A 12,841-nucleotide genomic window follows, 5' to 3' on the forward strand; every position below is an offset into this window, starting at 1 on the left:
AAGAAACATGCGTCTAAGCAATTCACGTTATAGAACGCTACAAGTTATTGCCTGCGCCAGTACATTAGAATATTGCTATTTGTTATCTAACAAAGAAACTATCGTCATAAAATTAAAAATTCATATTTAACGCGTGTCAGAAGTTACTACACGACCGTCATTATGTTTCTTTCGACATGATTTTCTGTCGATTTGTCGCTGTAACTACTAGATATTAGATGAGTTTTGTTCGTACTATATTATTTTAAGAAATCATTTCACGCCTATTATTTACACTGTTACATTGTTGCTCACCTAAAAAAATAACAACATAGATAATATTTCATTCTAGCAATAAAAACTTATGGAATTGTTTTCAAATTGGACCTTTTTTTTAAATACATTAAAAATAGCTGAAAACCAGAAGAAATGACAAATTACTCTATCCATCAAATTTTGATGCACACGTAAAATTTCAAATCCAAATTTAATGTACAATGTAAATTTTTTTCGGTAAATAAAATATTATAAAATAAAAAAAAAAAATGTTTACAAGATATTTGTGGAACATGGGTAAAGAATATCTACGAATAACCAAAACTAGCGTAACACAAAATTGTGTCAGAGAACATAAACTTGTCTTAAACAGGATGAGACGTCCTTATAGCACTTGTCCCGCTGGGATGAAGATTACAATTTGTGGAGCTGCGGGATGTACCGGTATTCTACCGTCTACTATTTTTAAGTTATTTATACCAGAAATTGCTTAATTTTAATGCACTAAAAAGTAACGTATGAAGTTAGCAAATAACCATTAATAATAATATATTATATTTGCATCTAATCTTTATCTTTATCTTAATAAGTTGATTATATTACATTAAGTAAGTTTTAAGTATTATCTCTCAGTAGGCTGCATTGGTATTAAAATATTTTTGAGTATGCCTAAGTATTTTGTATATTATATTGCATGAATTTCTAATAAATAAATTTCGAGATAGAATTTTTCTAATAATCTTTTCAAAGTACTATTGTAACTTTTAACTTGGAAATTACAAGATTTATAATATATTGATGTTTATAGGTCAACCCTTAGCATTGCTTTTAAAACAATGCCCTTTATTAGACGAGATAGCTTTATACGATGTCTGCGCTACTTGTGGTTACGGCATGGAACTAAGTCACGTCGATACTAAGTGCAGAGTGTCGTCATTTTCTGGACGTCATATGCTTTGCGATGCTCTTAAGGTACACTTTGAATGTTATTTTGGAAAAATTGAACACGATTCGGTGTAGTATTGCTGTTTCAGCTTCTTGTTTAAACGAAATATGTTTATTGAATAAACAAATATTTTAGGGCGCAAAAGTAGTCGTAATTGTTGCAAGAAATCAATGTGATACCTTCGAAAACAATGCTCCGATCGTAACAGAAATTACACTGCAGATTTGTAATACTTGCCCTGACGTAAGTTTAAAGATTTATTGGATGTAATACTGTTAAAGTGTATAAATAATGATTAATATGTCTTTGTAGGCTTTTACGATTGTAGCAACTGAGCCCATAGAAAGCCTGGTTCCGCTAGTTAGTGAAATACAAAGACTGCGTGGCATATACAACCCGCGATTGCTTCTGGGTTGTGTGGAGTTAAACTGTGTTCGCGCAAATACAGTGTTGGCGAATTTTATGCGAGTACCACCGGAATCGGTTCGTGTGCCTGTCATTGGCGGAGCTACACCTAAAACGATGGTCCCGGTACTTTCCGCTGCAATTCATCCATGTACCATGTCACAGGAACAGGTTAATTTTAAAACAAAAGTTATACTTTAATATAAACTATTGATATAATTAATAGTAAACCTTTCATTCTAATATAACAGACTGAATGTGTGACGTCGTCTATAATGAGCGGGAACGAGGCAGTATGTGCAGCTAAGTGCTCGTGTACTGAAACTGCTTGTCTAGCGGGCGCATACGCTCTGGCAAGAAATACTATTAACGTTGTTAAGGGTCTGCAAGGTGGAAGAAATATCATACAGTGCGCCTACGTAGACAGTCTCGGCACTTGCGCTCCTGACTGTCAATTTTTTGCAAGCGAAGTAAGAAACAGTTTAACTGCATTCCATCGACTTAATATGAAACAAATCTTGAAGAGAAATTGTATGATTTCAATTTCAGGTTAATTTAGGACCTTCTGGAATCGAGAAAAATTTAGGTATTCCGGAACTATCCAAATTTGAGAACTGTCTTCTATGCAATTGCTTGCCCTACGTTCGTAATGAGATAGCTCGCGCTATATGGCTGGTAAGATAGCGTTTCTTGAATAATTGAAAAACAATAATCTATATTCGTTTTTTTTCTTTGAAGTTGGATTACAGACTCGCATAAGTATTTTAATGACATTAGTTATAATTTGCTTAACAGGTATATACAATGTGCCATCAATGTTGCTGTTCCACCTGTGTGGCTCATCCAGGCACATGTTTCACGCCTCCTATCGTCCCATGTGTACCACCTACCAACTGGACTTGCGACTGCCCTGATACTTGCCGAGACGAATACCTAGCTTCAGTAAGTATTTTATAAGAGTTAAATAATGATTATTTGAACATCATCATTAATGGCGATATTTTACGCATATAACATCAGTTTTTTTCTTTTGTAATTCCTTAATCACGAAAATTTCACCAAAAACTACATTACTTTGTAACCCAAATAACTCAAGAGGTTTTATAGTCCATTGAAATTTTACATTTCCCCTTGTGTTTCTCAGAGGACGTAATTTTATTTTAGGGATGTATCAGTTGCTTTATAACTTTTTGTTTCATTTTACAAAAATACAAATTTTGTTTAAAAAATAATTGATAATTCTGTCAATATATTTGCCCAATTTAGTTTAGTTGCATCAATATATTTTTTACTAAACTGTACATAATATAATCTGCTAATTATGATAGTTTCATACTTTTTTATAGATATGTCGTGAAATGAGCTGCAAATGTGGAAGCACAGAACTGTGCTGGAGACCCCGGGAGGCGGACTACAATGCCGCGCGAGCTGCCAACTTGAAACATCAAATGCCATTAAAAGGACTTTCATGTAATGTTTGCAACGTACCAAGAAGCGTACGAATCGACAAGGAATTGAGAAATAGATTCAAAGACTCCTAGAATTTCAAAAACTTCCAACATATTCGGTGTCGACATATTTTTATTTGTAATTGCCCAAATTGGATTTTGTTGTATTTGTGAAGAGTTCCACAACTGTAAACGTAGTGGTGTTTGGTATACAAAAAAATAACACTTCAAAATATGTTTATTAAAAAAAAAGTATCGCACATTATAAGCTGTAATTTATTAAACATAATTTTTATAATTATTTTTTATAAATAAAACGGAACAAAATTAGAAATCAAATTATATTTTTATTATCGTCATAATCATGAATGAAATAAACTTCTAATTTTGCTTTGGACATCGCTAACTTTACCTTTGACGCTATCGAAAAAAACCCTCAGAGCCTCAATGTTTTTCATTTCGGATTGCTTCTCTATATTAAGTGTTTGCTCTCTTTCAATTGGGCAGATTTCATTGGCCGTTGATTTAGATTTTCCTAAACCTTTCTGTGAATATATCTTCATATATAGCAAATTATTTCAAATCATATTATAATATATAAAATAAGCATACCCTTGATATATTGACATTGATTCCAGATGGTTGATTCACACATTTCAATGATTTCTGTAATTTCAAACCAATTTATGAGTAAAAACTCACTTGTTGTATATTAGACAACGATATATAATACCTAACAAATACCTTTGGTAAGCATATAGTGATTCCAGAGGGACCCTTAAGTGGTGCCATATTCTTGAAGCAGGGCCCGATAGAGGTTTTACGGCTTAATATACATACATCACTCGGATTTCCCTCTACACCCTATATTCCATAATAAATAAATATTTTAATAATAAGTACCTACATCACAATAGTTAATATTATAATAATAAAATGGGGCCTCGACACGTTTACCTTTGCAATATTCTCGTATTTTTTCCAAGATATTTCTTTATTTTCTTCCGAAGGCGACATTGTTTTCTGGAATATATATTTTTTTGTATACCTTTAATATCCCGAAAGGAACTTTATATCGAAACCTCCCAATGACTAATAGACAAACATAGCTCATAATCGAAGGTATTTGTTTATTAGACTACTACTTACCTACTTTAGGCAGTTTTTTAATTGTATTCATGTGAAATTCGTTAAAATAAAATAATTATTTAAAAGATCTTATTTACAAAATAAACATTTAATGGTTTGAATCAAATGACAGTTTTATAATGAACGTATATGTCTATATTATATTAATAAATCGCTAATACATTTGTAATTTTATATAAATTAAAAACCGTAACATGATAACATTTAGGTAAGTTACACACTTCGATATCTACAACACAAATTACAATACATATTTAATCCCTATTTTGCTTTAGACGAGGGCGAACTCACGCATCCATTGCAAATTTAGAAGTGGACGGAGATATAAAAAAAAAACTACTTTTATTGATAATTTTATGTACACAGTTTCGCACACGCACCAAGTTCACGTCTTATTATATTTATAATTCTAGCCAGCCATTCCCAGACAACAAGAAATCCGATTATAAAGACACATTAGCGTTCGTGTTCTCATTTATAACTTAATCATAGATGCTATTTAAGATTCTAAACTGACGGCTGAAATGGCGAGCTAATATAATTTTTTTTAGATAGATACATTAGTAGTATTGACATAAATGGGAACGACGATCGACGGCATATTCAAATGCCTTGACCAAAAGCGCGATGCGTCGAAATATTGTCTTCGGAAGGAGCCTCGTAAGAAACTCCACAACAGAAGAACTGTCGCACCATGCGAGAGACGCGCGAAGCCCGCGAGTCGCTGCGCGGCAGCCCGCCCGCCTCCTCGTCATCCGACTACAACAGAAACAACATGAAACGCGATGTTAAACAATCAGAACCAACATTGTCTTTTGTAATATTAATAGGTAAATTTCAGATTAAAGTATTGTATTTATAGTAAGGGCTGCCGCGCATCAACAATGTTTTAATTCAAGGTATACGTAGAGGTATGAAGTTGAAGATATTAATTACCCAATCAGAGTGTTTTTTAGCGACTTCTGGCGACTGTAACTCTTCAATCTCCTCTGTTATGCTACCATCGTCGATTTTCATGGTCGCTTCTTTTTCATTATCAATAAGACCTGATGTTGTAGATTGCACATCAGGTATGGGTTGAACTAAAGGTGTAATGGGTCCATGGGTGGTTTTCTATAATCGATATGAAAAAGTACAAGTTTAAAAATCATGTTCGACAAATATATTTTTATTTATTTTTTGTAATACATATAAATATACATATACCCCCAACTTCTCAAAATTTATACAATCATAGATTTTTTAGTAAAGCATATCTGTATAAGTTATAACGTATAGGCTATAAATTATAAAGATATTGTTTTAATTGGCCAAAATATAAATATGAGTGTTAAGTAAGTCCGAAAAAACAACTACGAGGTATTTTATCGTGAGTTGTAAAAACGGCAAGAGTTATACGAATATAATGTATGGAAATGTTTCTCATAAATGGCTCTACAAACAAGTGTACGACAGCATAAATCTGTATTTTATTTGGAAGCCATTTAGCCAATTGCCAAAATAGTAAACGATAAATACAATATCATTTGAAACTTTATTTCCAATGCGCATTTTGCGCTACTTGATTCTTATTAAAATTAATACTTGATATTTAAAATAGATAAACTTTTACTTTTTAGAATGTGATTTATTTACCTAAAAAAAAATTAAAATATACCTATGCTTAAAAATTAGAACAGTATAAAGCACAATTATTTTTAATTTTGGATTCGGAATCAGCCAAGTTAGATAACTACTGCAATGTGAGATGAATTACTATAACCATAACAATAGCTACCGAGATTATCAAGTACCAGGGAAGGACATAAGAGTACATTTTATCACTAGAGAGGGCCAAAAGCTGGCTGGCTTTAATATAGAAGTGCGATTTAAGTCTAATATATACGCAGACGAAGCCTACTAACTTTCGTGTACAATACAATATAATTTAGGCCATCTTTTGTGAAATTAAATTATATTGTGTAATAATAATAATAATAATTAATTTTACCTTTCTATCAAGTTCCGTAGATTGTAAGATAATAGATTCAGGTGAGTGTTCCCGCCTCTCAGTATTTGATGTAAATTTTTTTGCAATACTTTGCTTTTCTTTGTCATAAGAAACTATGAAAAGAAAAAAACGAAATCAAAATTAAGCTTGATCAAGTCATAGAATTTAACAAATAAAAAAAAAACAAGAAAACCTGGTAATAATAATAATAATTATAAATCAAATTCCTATATTTTTTGCTAAATACCACTAATATATAAAACTATTAGGAACCTTCTTCATATTCCTTTCTTTTCTTGAACTCATTTTCATTAGAGGCACAATCTTCAGTAAAATATTTCATTTCCTCAGCAACAGCTATTTATTAAAAAAAAAGACAGTTATATTAAAAAGTTTGCTCTACATTTATTCATTAGCGTAGTTATATAGAAATGTAACTAGACTACATTTTGAATGAATGTGGGTATTGTAATCGAGAAATATTTACAAGGTACGATAGGAGCCCTGGGACGTTTCTGGTGAAAATCAGTATTATCTTGCAGCTCATTGGGTCTATAGGGCTGCTTTAACCGACCACCTGGCGTCTTTTCTACCATCATTACAGAGCCTTCGATGGCGCTCCCGCCACTCTTTTTCTCTTGTTCCGACATTAGGAAAACTCAAACATCCATCCGTTTGATACACTCACTTTTTTGTAACAAAAAAAATGGATATCAATTTTTAGAAAAGTTCAATAATTGCTTAAACGTCACGCTTTGTAATTTTGACATTTAACTAACTTGTTTTTTTTCTTATCTTCTAATTTTAAAATATAATTTTTATTCAATTCACTTTTGTAATACAAAAATAATCATTTACTCAAAGTAATTTAGAAAATACAAATAAAATTAATTTACCTTTATATCTGTAAGTATATTTTCTTTGGAGAGGCATAAAAACAAAAAAGTTTTTGCATTTTTTTTAATTGAAAGAAACAGGACGAATTATGTCAATATTATGTTAAGAATCAAAATGAAGAAGAAGATGACGTAAAATTTTCTAGTCTATTCAAAATTATCGTTTTCTGTGCGATATTCGCAGGCTTACGATAATAAAATAACTATGCTCGGGAAAAAGAGAATAAAATGTAATGGAAAATAAAAAGTCTCCATCAAATAAAAAATTAATATCTATTCAAGAAGAAAAATTAATACGTCAAGTCGATTACGATTCTATTGCGGAATCTTCAACTCGTTTACCTAAAAAGTTATTTCTGGGTAACAACTTCATTTCTTAAATTTTAGAAATGCTACGTGTTTATTAAAATGTAATATGCTATTTTTTTTGTAGAAATATTTCGAAAGGGGTCCTCTTGTAAGAATCCATCTCAAAAAGTACTTGTGTCTATAAAACCAAAGTCTCCAGCGATCAAAACTTTATTTTTAGCCGAAAAGAATAAATTCCAGTCAAAGAAGGTAAAGTATACATAAAGCGTAATTATGTAAGCGAATGATATTTATTCAAAATGTCATCTGATCATTTATTTAAAATTCGTATAAAAAATATTACAGCATTCTACTAAAGCGGGTTCACGGCTTGCTTTAGGAGATTATTCATCGCTTACATCTCGTAAGTAGTCACTTTAAAGTATCACAATAATGTTATTTATATTACATTTCAATATTAAATTATTAATGTTATTTTAGATTATAGCGACAATGATTCAAACACGTTGAATTCAACTGAATCTATTAATTATTTGTACAGAAATCGTACAAGAAGCGAAATTATACCTAATAGGGCTTCAACGACTACGACAAGAGAGGATAGTACCACAGGAATTTCAAAATGTATAAACACTGAGTCTTCATCTGTTTGTCCTCCTTTCTATAAGAACCATTCTAAGCAACATTTTACCGAAAAATGCTATGTTTATACTCAACCACAATTTACCATGACCATCCCCAAAGTATCAAAAACATTTCAAAATAATAATAGAAGATCAAACAAAACTGATATTGGTACCTTTGTAGTAACTAATTCCTCTTCTCAAGATATATTAACCTCAACTGAAAACATAAATAATTTAAATAAAAGACTAGAACAACTGGAAAGGAAAGTTCTCAGACAGCAAATGTTATTCCGTTCTATTGATCCTAACATTTCATTGTCTTCATCAGATGAAGATTCCAAAGCTCGCACAATGAAAAAGTCATCAAGTCACGGGCGACCTGGATGTAGTTATGTAGAATATAGTCAAATACCTGAAACATCAGCATTCCAGAGATATTCTCAGCAGCCTGCTCCTTTATCGGCCAGTAAAGCTACAACCATTCAAAAAGAACACAATTCAGAGCAATATGGTCGCGATTTTACTTTGTATGATGGCATTACAGCAAGAGGTAGACGTCAATGTGCATCCGTCCCTTGCAAAAGAGACGATGGGCCGAGAATAGCTGCAGATAGAGTTCACAAAATAAGACACAAACTTAATCCAGTCCGAGATTATAGACTTATGGATACAGTCCATTATTTGGCTCAAGGTGAATTTGCTCCACGTGATGACGGAATAAAATTGACACCTTCTCGAGAGGCAGTTTTGAGTGATATAATATGGGAAGATGTTTGTCGTACTCATTGGCCCAATACTAGACTAGCGCGTCGGCTCGCTCACTCAGAAAGATACGGACCAAAATCAGAATTGCAACGTTTAATAGATAGTCTACTCAGAGAACGAGTAGCTCATGTCGAAAGGCGAAGACGACGACACTACCGAATTGTTAAATTAAACCATCGTCACGAAAATTGTAGACCCATGGGTAAAACTGGAGATATAATAGTTGCTAGTCACAAGAAAATACCTTGTAATGACGATAATGATATAGTTAACGGCCATACATATACAAGAATTTCAATGCAAGAAGGGCGACATAAGAAAGCTTTAAACCCTGGTAAGACTCATACAAGTCATGACCCTGTTCTTCAATCTGAAATAAGACAAAGGAAACAATTCAGACAAGAAGACTGTCCACCGGGACCTAGTTATTCAACACGTCATTCCCGAACAAACAGAGAACCTACATGCTGCTACCATACATCAAGTCCCTCAAATCAAATGGGTAGCTCGAAACCAGCATCTAGTTCTATACGAGGAAGTATTATGCAAGACCTAACAAGTGATAGCAGTAACACCAATGGCAAAGTTCGCCAAAAGAATCCTCGTTTAGTAATTAAAAAAAAATCATCAAGAAAGAAATATAAAAATGAAGAACCTAATCTTGAACATTTCATTTTATTACCAACTTTGGTAGTTAAAACTCCATCTAACATGAAGCGCCAAAAGAAATTCAATGAACTATATCATCGAATACTTAATGTACAGTTTAACAAAGGTCAGAATTATTTAATAAAAAAATATCACTAGGTTAAAACGTGCAGTACATATTTATGAACTAGATATTTTTGAGTATCTTATTACTTATTTATTTTCAGCCAAAGCCGTTAATAAGGAAAATGAAGATTTAAATAGTAATCAAAATAAAATAGAATATGGTCTGAATATCAATGACGCAGTACCAAACAGCGAAGAAAGTATTAAGAAAAATAACTTCTGAAACAGTTTAATTTTTAATTTCTTCTTTTTTAACATACTCAAATTATTAGTTTGATTATCACCAATAGTATTTGTTTACGAATTCGCGTAAGGAGAAAATAACAAGACCTTGATAGTCTTTAGTTTACCACTTCATCGCATCATTTTGAAAAATGCACTGCATAACTAATTTACATAATACAAAAGTTTGGATGTAGCTTTTTTTTATATATATGTAGTTTTCAATGTTATAAGGCATTTATTAAATTTGGAATTTACTTACCGATTTTATGTATTTATATTATTTTTAAACCAGAAATAAAATTTTATCGGAACAACTAATATATACATATTATTGACCAAACATTTTCCAAATACCTGTGTATGTTATATATATTATCTATATGTATATATTTGTTCGACAATTCAACAGTCGAACAAATTACTTCCTTCACGATGATTACTCAGTTTGATGTAACATGGCCTTATTTCCACGGCGCAGACAAACAATGGAGCTTACACCCCGTATACCGAGTTAAGTATTAATTAGTTTCAAAGAGTCACATACCATACTCATTAATAACATGAACTTCTTTGAATCGCGATATTTTTTTATAAAATGTTGCCGTATCATGGACAACGATGCTGTCAAGTTCCTGGTAGCCGACAGTTAAATTGCTATCGAGTATGTGTATGATTAATACGTTTTCTTTTGAAGTAAAACACTTATAATATCTTAGTTGGTCTATTTTACTATTTCTTATTAAATCATTATTATATTCATTCAAAAAAGTTACTTACTTTTTGATCGATGTTTAATAGAAGTTTTATTTTCCATTTGAAATAATAAAATAGAGAAAAATGTCTAGCTTATATCGTCCAAAGATATCTAATCATTATCAATAATTACGGGTTTGCCACCGAAACGTATAGATATTTTATCACCCTTATATTATAACATCCACTTAGATTTTTAAGCATTTGATCGGAAATTCGTTACCCACTTCACAAGTAGGCAACGGCAATTTGATTATGCGTTCGAATTTAAGATGAATTTTAACCAGGTACATTCATACTGCCAAAACATTACAATAGTATTTACTCCGTCTAAAATTAGATTCAATCAATAACGCACGTGTCTTAATGTAGAAATCGAAAAAAGTTAATTGAATGCAGACTCTGTATTGTAATATGTACGTAACAATTTGTAAATAAAATATTTAAGATACTTACTATACTTATTGTATAGTTTATTTGAAACGAGATCGAGACTAGTGGCTAATTTACTTATAAAATCAATCATCAATTTAAAAAATATATATCGTGAAACCATAAGTAACTAAGCATATAATATCGTTAAAATTGTGACGAGGAACCTAACCATCCTAACCTGAGAATATTTTGAGAAAATCGTATAAAAATATTAAACATTTTTAAATAACTAGTAACATAAACCTATTAGGAAGTGTGTACCTATTGTAGATGCTTCTAGTTAAGTTTCTATATAGAATTTTCTGCCTTGCCTTTTACTTTAGTACATGGGTGTTACTTCCATATAGCACAGTGTTAAAGAAAACGATGTCTAAACAATAATATATTAACAAAACGAAAATTGGCAGCAAGAAAAATTTAAAAACTGTATTTAAAAACTTATAACAGGTGTAGCTTAATTAAATAGATAATATATTTTGTTGTGACTTAGAACATTCGATGGCACACTAAGTGATGTCAGAAGGACGGGTCGGTAAATATTTGATAAGGAACATTTTCGATCGTTCGTGCCAACCGGCTATAAAATCGATTGATGTTTGCCTACATAGTTTTAAATGACCATGTTTTATGTTAACGCTAGACACCTAATTGCCGCTTAAATTGGTTAGGAACCTGATAGCAATAGATGCAATGTTTTTTTAATGACGCCAGTGGAAATCAATAAATAAAACTTTAGTTTTTGTTTGAAATGTTTACTGAAAAAATATTTTGAACGCAATTAATGCTAATTATAATAAAAAATGTAAGTTTTCGTTTGTCCTTGATACCTAGACGTATTTATCTAGAGACTACATTCAAAGTGTGTTAATATAATATGCTTTTTGTTTGCTATCGTATTTTTATGTATGTATAAATTTTATTAATAACTTATGACCATTATAATATTGCCTTAGCTAGACATTTTATATACTTACTGAAATAGAGTACGCGGTAAACATAAAAAAAATAATGATTGCCGTGTTTATTATTATAAACTTAATGCAAAGTAATATTTTTATTAAAACGCAATGGAGAATTTAAATAAAAACATTTTTTCACAAATCGAGAAGAAAAATGGACTATTCGTACACAACAGCCCTCCGAAATGTAAGTTAGTATTTTTTCTATTTCCTACTTTTTTAAGGGTTCCGTTCTTCTAAAGGAAAAAAGTGGAATATATATATATATCTATAAGATCACTTCGTTGTCCGTCCGTCCATTGTCTGTCTGTCTGGCAACTCTTTCACTCATAAAATTGAATTTAATACCAAACACTGATGTCTATAGTCCCTTGGAACTGTGAAAAAATCAAACTTCTAAATCTACGCAATCAAAACATATCGTTTATGTCACATTTTCCATACATTTGCAAAGGGAATCAAATCCGATAAGGTACTTCCCGTTATCTTATGTTACATTGATACTGTAATTACCATTAATTATACTTCAAAAAGGATTTTATTATAACCATGAGTGATGACAAACAAACTAGCGAAAACGTTAAATGTTTCGCCTGTTGGAACAAGTTCGCGTGCTGTAAGCCGTGACACGTCTGTTGCACGGCTGTGATGTTAGGGAGTGTTGTCATAGAATTATTTTAATTTATTAAATCTACTACAGTAATGGGAACTAATTGTTTTACTAATTACTAACTTTCAAATAAGTTATATTTTAATAGTCTAGTATTTTTGGATATTCTGTAAAAACGACGAAATTACTTTAAGATTAGAGTACATTTCACGTTACATTATTAAAAAAAGTAATTTTAACACATTTTAATCATTTAATATATAAGTATAATTAATATTAAACAAACAAATGGCTAG

At 31.3% G+C, this 12,841-nt stretch overlaps 3 protein-coding genes across 3 annotated transcripts; 2 read left to right on the plus strand and 1 right to left on the minus strand.

Annotated features, from left to right (window-relative positions):
* The first annotated feature begins 478 nt into the window (after positions 1-478).
* On the plus strand, positions 479-3,296 carry LOC125068057 (malate dehydrogenase, mitochondrial-like). Its single transcript, XM_047677043.1, has 8 exons — positions 479-699; positions 1,064-1,227; positions 1,337-1,444; positions 1,514-1,777; positions 1,858-2,076; positions 2,156-2,281; positions 2,402-2,548; positions 2,953-3,296. The coding sequence occupies exons 1-8, from the start codon at positions 525-527 to the stop codon at positions 3,145-3,147; spliced, it is 1,398 nt and encodes a 465-aa protein (XP_047532999.1). The 5' UTR covers positions 479-524; the 3' UTR covers positions 3,148-3,296.
* A 1,133-nt stretch (positions 3,297-4,429) lies between these two features.
* Positions 4,430-6,935, minus strand: LOC125068344. Its single transcript, XM_047677447.1, has 5 exons — positions 6,681-6,935; positions 6,467-6,550; positions 6,194-6,306; positions 5,140-5,316; positions 4,430-4,962 (listed from the first exon to the last, which is right to left on the minus strand). Exons 1-5 carry the CDS (start codon positions 6,841-6,843, stop codon positions 4,807-4,809), a joined length of 693 nt encoding a protein of 230 aa, XP_047533403.1. The 5' UTR covers positions 6,844-6,935; the 3' UTR covers positions 4,430-4,806.
* A 387-nt stretch (positions 6,936-7,322) lies between these two features.
* Positions 7,323-9,970, plus strand: LOC125068238. Its single transcript, XM_047677315.1, has 5 exons — positions 7,323-7,449; positions 7,523-7,647; positions 7,744-7,801; positions 7,879-9,564; positions 9,665-9,970. The coding sequence occupies exons 1-5, from the start codon at positions 7,323-7,325 to the stop codon at positions 9,784-9,786; spliced, it is 2,118 nt and encodes a 705-aa protein (XP_047533271.1). The 3' UTR covers positions 9,787-9,970.
* The last annotated feature ends 2,871 nt before the right edge of the window (positions 9,971-12,841 follow it).

This window comes from Vanessa atalanta, chromosome 13 (genome assembly GCF_905147765.1).
Source record: "Vanessa atalanta chromosome 13, ilVanAtal1.2, whole genome shotgun sequence".
NCBI classification, from domain to species: Eukaryota; Metazoa; Arthropoda; class Insecta; order Lepidoptera; family Nymphalidae; genus Vanessa; species Vanessa atalanta.